Source organism: Gracilinanus agilis, chromosome 1 (assembly GCF_016433145.1).
Source record: "Gracilinanus agilis isolate LMUSP501 chromosome 1, AgileGrace, whole genome shotgun sequence".
NCBI classification, from domain to species: Eukaryota; Metazoa; Chordata; class Mammalia; order Didelphimorphia; family Didelphidae; genus Gracilinanus; species Gracilinanus agilis.
This window is the reverse complement of record NC_058130.1, coordinates 375,682,333-375,690,991: the sequence shown is the minus strand read 5'-3', so window position 1 is coordinate 375,690,991 and position 8,659 is coordinate 375,682,333. Positions and strand designations below refer to the sequence as shown.

The 8,659-nt window shown below is 38.6% G+C and overlaps 1 protein-coding gene across 1 annotated transcript in view; it reads right to left on the bottom strand.

Annotated features, from left to right (window-relative positions):
* The window catches only part of OXCT1 (3-oxoacid CoA-transferase 1), a 163,052-nt gene that overhangs the window by 24,281 nt on the left and 130,112 nt on the right, over positions 1-8,659 (bottom strand). The window contains 1 exon segment of the mRNA XM_044681320.1: positions 7,422-7,511. Coding sequence (XP_044537255.1) covers positions 7,422-7,511 — 90 coding nt within the window.

The window sequence follows — 8,659 nt, the reverse complement described above, 5'->3', positions numbered from 1 at the left end:
AGAGAGAGAGAGAGAGAGAGAGTATGAAAGGTGACTCTCTTCCAGCTCTCCCCTGGGGCCAAATATACACTGGGAGACTTTGAGGGGGTGTCACAACGAAACTGGGTGACCTGGATGGTCGTGCTGTCCCACAGGAGTTGGGGGCAAGGCTTCCCTATAAGATGAGGTATGTGGTACCCCAATCCGATTCTTAATGAGGGCAGGGTTCACACAAGCCTCCCCCAAGGTCAGTCAACTTCACAGCGGGTGGTATGGCTTCAAGATGGAGGCATCCAGACCAAGCTGTGGTTCCCCTCTCCCTTGTTGTCTCTCAGGCACTCTGGAACACTACCTGACTGATGAATGGCTTTTATTATTCTCAATTCAGGGATTGGGGAAAGGAGTGAAGGGCAGAGGGATTTTCAGGTGCTCTCTTCTCTGTTTCTATGGGGTCCTTCGCTTGGGTGGGAACCTTTGAGGTTCCCACTCCTTAGATTCTTTCCCCAACCTTTCTCCTTCTAATTCTATTTCTAGTTTTCTGTTTCTATCCTTTTCTAATTGTAAGTTTTGACAGAAAGGAGGTGTCTCAGCAAGGCTGGGTAATGGGAGAAGGAGACTAAGGAGTCCAAAAACTTAGCTAACTCAATGGCTGAAGTCTTGATGGGTGAGATGCGATGGAATGGCTTTGATCAGGGAATCAGGGTTCAGTTTCCAAAAGAAAGATACTCAGGAAGCCCTCAGGACTGGATCTGAGCTGGGTTGTCTACTTCCTCTCTCTCTCTCTCAGTCCTCCACTGGAAGCCCTCTCCTTCCCTTCTCCTCCGGAAAACTTCCTAGAATTCTCTCTGGTCTCAACTATCAGTAACTGTCTCCAACTGTCAGCCACTCCTTCTCTGCCTTCTTTTGTCCCATCCCCCTTGCACAAATTCCATCCTTACAATTCCAAGCCCAGTGCTCTGTCTACTGTGCCCCTCAACTGTCTGAGCTGTCATAATAAATGCCTACTGACTGCCTGATGACCCAGCCTTTCCTTCCCTTAGTTGCCAGATCAAATTTCTTAATGTCTGAGTGTGATCAAGTCAATTCTGATTCTGTGCTCAAGACCCTCCAAAGGTTCCCTACCACTAAAAGGGCTCCAGGATTTAGATTTTGAGGGGACAGCAGAGATCATCTAGTCCAACTCTCTCATTTTATTATTGCAGAAACTAAAGCCTGGAAACACTTATACTTTCCTCAAGTGCAGAAGCCTTCTTAAGTAGCAAAATTAAGATTAGAGCCAAGGTTTTCTGAATTTAAATCTAGTGCCCTTTGCTCACAGAACAAAATCCCAATATAGCATTTAAAGTACTCTATAATCCCCTCTTTCTTGACCTACTTTCAAGCACTCCCCCTTTACCTATTTTATGTTCCCACAAAGTAATTTTTTTAACTCTCACCTTTTGTCTTAAAATCAATACTTATCCATTTTAAGGCAGAAAAGCTATAAGGACTAGGCAACTGGTAATTAGGGTTGTGACTTTCCAAGGGTCATATAGCAAAGAAAAGGCCCCATTTGAACCCAGGACCTCCCATCTACAGGCCTGGCTCTCTATCCACTGAGCCACCTCACTGACCCCTAGGGATCATGTTTTTTACCTTTCTTTGAATCCTCAGTGCTTGGAATAAGGAAGGCCTTGCACAAATTAAGCAGTTAATAAATGCTCACTGATTGCCTGACCTGTAACAAATTTGGGAGGAAGAATACAATGCCTACCCCATTTCTTTCCCATTGATTCTTGCCTTCAACAAACATTTACTAACCAGTTTGTGTATCCTCCTTGCTTTTAAAGGAGTTTAAGGAAGTTCAGTTAATTAACAGAGGTACCCCCCATTCAGAAGTAGATGAACTAAACACACACACACACACATATATAAATGCACTTTTTCTTTGTGGGTAAGTCTGCAGCTTATTATTTTTACATGAAACCATGGGGGAATGGGGGAAGCACTACTTCTAACCACCTTCTTATTCTTAATTCTAGTTTCCCCACTGAGAACAAAACAACACAGAAGGTGTTCACTAGTTCCTATGAGAAGCTTTCATAGGTGGGGTGTGCTAGCTAGACTGGTCAGGCAGCAATAACCACCATTTGTTTTCCTTTATCAGGAATTGCAGCTGAGTGTAGAGACAAAAGTTGAAGCAAAAAACAAAGGGAGAGAGAGTTGGCTAAATGCAGCCTTCATGTTTGGCAAACAAATGCACAAAAATCATTCAGGCTGAGTCTGACTTCAATTTTGACAAAGGACTTTGCCTGATGCATGCATCAACACCGAAAGCAACAACATCAAGTTGGAAAGAATTTTCTCCATATAAACACTGGTCTTCAGAAGAGATGTGGGTTTGTTTTGTAAGCTCAGAATCATTTTGTCTATGAAATTAAGTACTTTTGGCTGCTCTCAAAAGTCATCTCTCTAAAGAATTACCTGCGTAGATTTAATTTGTATTGCCGGATATTTACATGCCAATGCTCACTCATAATATTCACTAAAATATTATGGTAATTTCATATTTCTTACAGGTTTCACTACCAAACTGATTCATGGTTTTCCTTACTTTGGTGACTGAACTTACTTGTGGGAAAGGAACTGGACCCGGTTCCTGTCTTCTAAAGCATATAATTATTATTAGTAATTGACTTACATGTTTAAAGATAGGCATATTTTTATTTTGGGATAAGGCATATCCCCCAGGTCCATGCATTAAGTTATATAACACCTACCACCACCATCACCACCACCAAGCTGAATCATGACTACCTACCACCTGGGTTTATAGAGTGAGAACAGGAGGATTTAATTTTAAAACTAAGAATGAGAAATTAAGAAAGACCATGACAAAGAAAATACCATGTAAGGCCAGCCAGGCAAATTAGCTGTGACCCAGGCTCCAGGTTTGAAAGCAATTAGGCTGAAGTTCAAAGAAATCAGATGGTGGGCAAATGAGGTTAATAAAAATAGATAACAACACCCAAAGTCCCAATATCATAGTTCTTCAGAATTCTGAAGATTCCTGCTACCAAAAGCCTCATTATTCTAGACTTTTCATTGCACTATTTTTCTCAAAATGCCTTCCATGTGGACTCTGTCATTCCCCAGACTGTCTCTCTAAAAAATGTCTCATCAAAAAATGATTTTTAAAAATCCTGAAAAGAATTATATAAGATAACAAATAGTGAAATGAGTAGAACTAGGAGACCATGCTACACAGACTCAGAACTAATATTAGAAGAATACACTGAGAATGTTACCTCCAAAAAGTGAACAGAAAGATAAAAGATTAAAGGCTTAATTTATATAAACAAGTTGGTTTCCATGATAACATTCTATGTGACGCGGGGAGGGTGGAAAAGGATTGGGACACTAGTGGATGGGATATATTATGTGGATATGAAGAAAAATAAGTTAAACATATAGGAGACCTGTGATTTCCTTTGTGTAATATCTTATTTTTCTTCATCTATGGAAATGCTTATTTTGTTTGAATTTGCAAATGTTTAGAATAATAATTTTAAAAAAATTTAAATCTCATCAACCTATGAGGAAGAACTAAGACTAGAGATTGAAAGCATGAACTACTACTTAACTGTTAACATTATTTTCAAAAGACAAGTGTATTTTTATGTGTGCTAGGAGTTATTCTTTTTATAGGTGGGCATCTGGGGAAAACAGATTTCCAGTCATCTCTTGATCTTAAATTTCAGTATCAATTTTAGGGTCTAGCCCCAAGGCAAATTTGCAGAAAGGTTCAAAATGCAGCTCCAAAGATATTGGTTGGCCTTATTTTAAATAGGTTACAAAATCTGCCCTAATTATCTCCAGGATCAAATATAAAATCCTATTGGGCTTTAAAAGCCCTTTATAACCTGGCTTCTTCTTAATTTTCCAGATTTCTTATGCTTTATTCCACTTCAAGATTCTGTCATCCAGGGACCCTGACCTCTCCTTATTGGTCCTAACAAGATACATATCTCATGGCCCAGTATATTTTCTCTGGCTGTATACCTTGGCTGAAATTTCCTGGCTCCTCACATGTAATTCCTGACTTCTTTCCAGTCTCAGCTAAAATTCCATCTTCTAAAAGAAGCCTTTCCTGATCCCCTTTAATCTCAGTGCCATCTCTATGAGACTATCTCCAATTTATTCTGTATATATCTTATTTGTACATAGTGATTTATGTGTGGTCTCCATCATTAGACTGCAAGTACTTTGAGGGAAGGCTCAAAGTTTTTCTGATTTTCTTTGTAATCTTAATGCTTAGAACTATGCCTAGCACTTGTCAGGTGCTTAGTAAATGACCTGACAAGAACAATCCCAAACTGGAAAGACCTCCAGGAACTGATGCAAAGCGAAAGGAACAGAGCCAGAAGAACATTGTACACAGAGACTGATACACTGTGGTAAAATAGAATGTAATGGGCTTCTGTACTAGCAGCAATGCAATGACCCAGGACAGCTCTGAGGGAAAAGAACGCTAACCACATTCAGAGGAAGAACTGTGGGAGTAGAAACACAGAAGAAAAGCAACTGCTTGAACACATGGGTTGATGCAGACATGATTTGGGATGTACACTCTTAATGACCACCCTAGAACAATTATCAATAATATGGAAATAGTTCTTGATCAACAACACATGAAGAAACCAGTGGAAATGTGCGTTGGCTATGGGGATGGGGGGTGAGGGAGAGAGCAAAAATATGAATCATGTAACCATGGAAAAAATTTTTTCTAAAAAATAAAATTTATAAAAATGGAAAAAAAAATCCAGAGGAACTTAGGAAAAAGAATGCCATTCACATCCAAAGAAAAAACTGTGGGAACAGAAATGCAGAAGGAAAACATGATTGATCACATGGTTAGATGGGGATGCGATTGAGATTTTTTTTTGGCTTTAAAAGATCACTGTATTGCAAATATGAATAATATGGAAATAGGTTTTGAACAATGATACATGCATAACGCAGTAGAATTGCTTGTCAGCTCAGGGAGCGGGGAGGTAAGAGGGGAGGGAAAAATCATGAATCATGGAACCATGGAAAAATATTCTGAATAAATAATTTTTTAAAAGCAGGCAAATTTACCCCAAAAAATCCCAAGCCAGTGTTTTCTTGCATAATTTTACCAGTGCGATTTACAATTAATATTTAGTGTTAAAAGGTGATGGTTGCTGTTCAGTCGTTTCCATGTGTCTGACTTGTTGTAACCCCATTTGGAGATTTCTTGGCAAAGACACCGGAATGGTTTGCCATTTTCTTTTCTAGTTCATTTTACAGATAAGAAAATTGAGCCCAAATAGGGTTAAGTGGCTTTTCCAGGGTCACACAGTTAGTAAGTTTCTGAGACTGAAATTGAACTCAAGACAATTCTCTTCCTGACTCCAGACCCAACACTCTAAAATAAACTAATCAGTGATGAAGTCTGGGACTAGGAAAGCAAAAAGCTCTCCAAGAATAAAGTCTTAGAGACAGGAAATGGAGACTTTGAATACTTAAGCAGTGGGTAAAATGAATTAATGAGAGGTGACCCCAAGCAGGACAAAAGACAAAAGGAATGCTTTGAAGGCAGGAGATGAGAGCACATGGAACAATGGGGCCTCTCCACAGACTGCAGGGAAAACAGCCAGTCCTGGCACTGACCAGCCTTGTGTGGGGCTTCTTCAGTGCAGGGCCTTGAAACAGTGACAGGAGCATCCCCAGGCCCTGAAGGCCAGAATCTGGACTCAAGAGAGGGATTCATGAGCCAGGGGCTGCCACTCAGGTAAGACTGTTTTCATACACAGCAAGCAGTCACCATTACAACACTATCACTGAATAGGAAGGACGTCAAACCTAGATATTAAAACCTGAACCAAAACATGTTCGCATATTTTCTAATAACTTTTGAAATGTAAGAATTTTAAATTAACAAACAAGTTAATTTTTTTTTTCTTTTAAATCCTTACCTTCCATTATACAATCAATATAATGTACTGGCTCCAAGGCAAGAGAGCAGTAAGGGCTAGACAATGGGAGTTAAATGACTTGCCCAAGGATCACACCTTTTAACCATGACTTCCCATTTCTGGATCTGTCTCTCAATCCACTGAGCCACACAACTACATCCATTAATCAAACATTTTAAAAACCGGTAAATAAAAAGTTTGGGTTGCAAAAAACGTTTTTACTTCTCATATAAGAGGCAAATATTCAAAGAACAAGATTCAGTCTGGTTTTTTTTTTTGTTTGTTTGTTTGTTTGCTTGCTTGTTTATAAACCAAACTGTTTAGATAAATGATGAGCATATGCAAAATAATCACAAGAACTTTGCATATAATAGGTATAGGAATTAAACCTGTGATTTCACCAGTAGAGGGGGCTTTGCAGTAAAGAAATTTCTTCTACTAACATAGGCAACTTCTCTGAAACTTAAGAGTGTTAAAAATTACAGAGAGGGGCAGCTCGGTAGCTCAGTGGGTTGAGTCAGGGCTAGAGACAGGAGGTCCTAGGTTCAAATCTGGCCTCAGACACTTTCCAGCTGTGTGACCCTGGGCAAGTCACTTGACCCCCATTGTCTACCCTTATCACTCTTCTAACTAGGAATCAATACACAGAAGTTAAGGGCTTAAAATAAAAATTAAAAAAAAAAAAAGAATCACAGAGAGCACTGAGATGTTAAATGATTTTTCCCAGGTCCCTTAGCCAACATGTATCACAGCAGAACCCGAACTCAGGTCTTCTAGGATGTTCTCTAGCTGCTAAACCATGCTGCCTCTAATTTAGTGTTTAGTATACTAAATAAAGCAAGTATATATTAAAATATTTTTATACTTGTCAAATTCCTCTTGAAAAAAACATTTAGGTAATTAGGCAAAACAAACTATGTGCTTATTTTTTCTTATTCCCATGTGGACTCTGTATTTTGACACCTAGAGTATAAGCTCTAGGAGAAGGGTGCCTATTGAGTATATGCGCTTTATAGCTTCAGCACATTATGAGCTTTTAAATAATAACCTTTTAAAAAAGCAACATTTGGGTGTCAGATTAATCCTGTGACACTGGCTTTCTGCCTGTTCCATGTACTAGATAATCCCATCTCTCAACTCCAGGCATTCTCTCTGGTTGTCCCCCATACCTGGAGCATGATTTGTTCTGACTACTTAAGTCCTTGGCTTCCTTTAAGACCCAACAAAGTCCTACCTTCTGCAGGAAGTCTTCCCTAATCCCTCTTCACGCCAATGCTTTCCCGTCATTTATTTATTTCCTATCTAACCTGTCTCTAGTTTGGACATATTTGTTTGCATGCATATTTTCTGGAGGGCTCTTTGGGGGAAAAGGAATGTCTTTTTCCTTTCTCTGTATCTCCAGCACTTAAGCACAGTGCCTGGCACATGAAAGGCATTACATAAATGATGAAAAGTATTCTTTACCTTCGCTGAATGCTCCATCGTGACGACCACTTTGGTTTTTGAGCTGGACACCAAGTCCATAGCACCACCCATTCCTTTCACCATCTTTCCCTGCAACCAAGAATCAGAACATTAGAAGAAGCCACATTTCTCCAACTTAATTACTTGTGTGGGAGAGCCAAGTCAAGCTGAAGGAACATACCACTAGAACAATGTCTAATCAACTGAGAAGAATAACCCCTCTACCTGATTGTTTATTAGCACTGTCAAAACTCCACTGTAGGGAAGCGTAGACTCCGGGTATTATCTCAGAGTTGAAAGATAAAAGTTAAAAGACGACATGTAAAAAAGTCTTCTTTTACACACACACACACACACACACACACACACACACACACACACACACACACACACATTTTAATTTTAAGTAAATTAGCAATAAGGAAATTCATAGATACCTAAGGTAATAACTTCAAAACATCTGCAAACTATACACAACCATACTGGCAAGATTGGGGACATGCTAGTCTAAAATCCTAATGAGAAATGTGAACATGTATAACTTTCTACACTTATTTATATCACAGAGATTTCAATTACTGACATTTTATAAAATCATCCTCTCAAATTTCCTACAATAGAAAACAACATTTAGAATCTCCATCAAAAGCAGTAATGATATTTTCTGGGGACTGAATAAGATAAAAGTAGGCTAAAAGAGAAAACTTTTTTTTTCCAAAAAAAGGGCAGAACATTCAAATCCCTTTCAGAAATAGCATATATACACATAAATATATATTTAAAGTGTGTTTAAAGTGTGTATAAAATAGATATGTGATATATACATGTACACTTTATGTATACATAAACATATTTATATTATATTGTTATAAATTTACATTATATATTATGCATTTGTATCATACCAGATGCAATTATATACATGTGTATGATTAAATGTGTATATATGCATATACATATAATTTGTATAGAATCTTTTCTACCCCCTGCTATCCATCTTTAGCAATACATCTGTATGTGTATGTGCAAAAGATTTAAGAACTAAACTCATTGAAGAAATTAGAGAAGTATCCAGAAAACAGGTGGATGACAGTAACAACCATAGAGGGGATGATGTGATCAGATAACCTGGATTTGGAAGGAGGGAAGGAAGGAAGGAAGGAAGGAAGGAAGGAAGGAAGGAAGGAAGGAAGGAAGGAAGGAAGGAAGGAAGGAAGGAAGGAAGGAAGGAAGGAAGG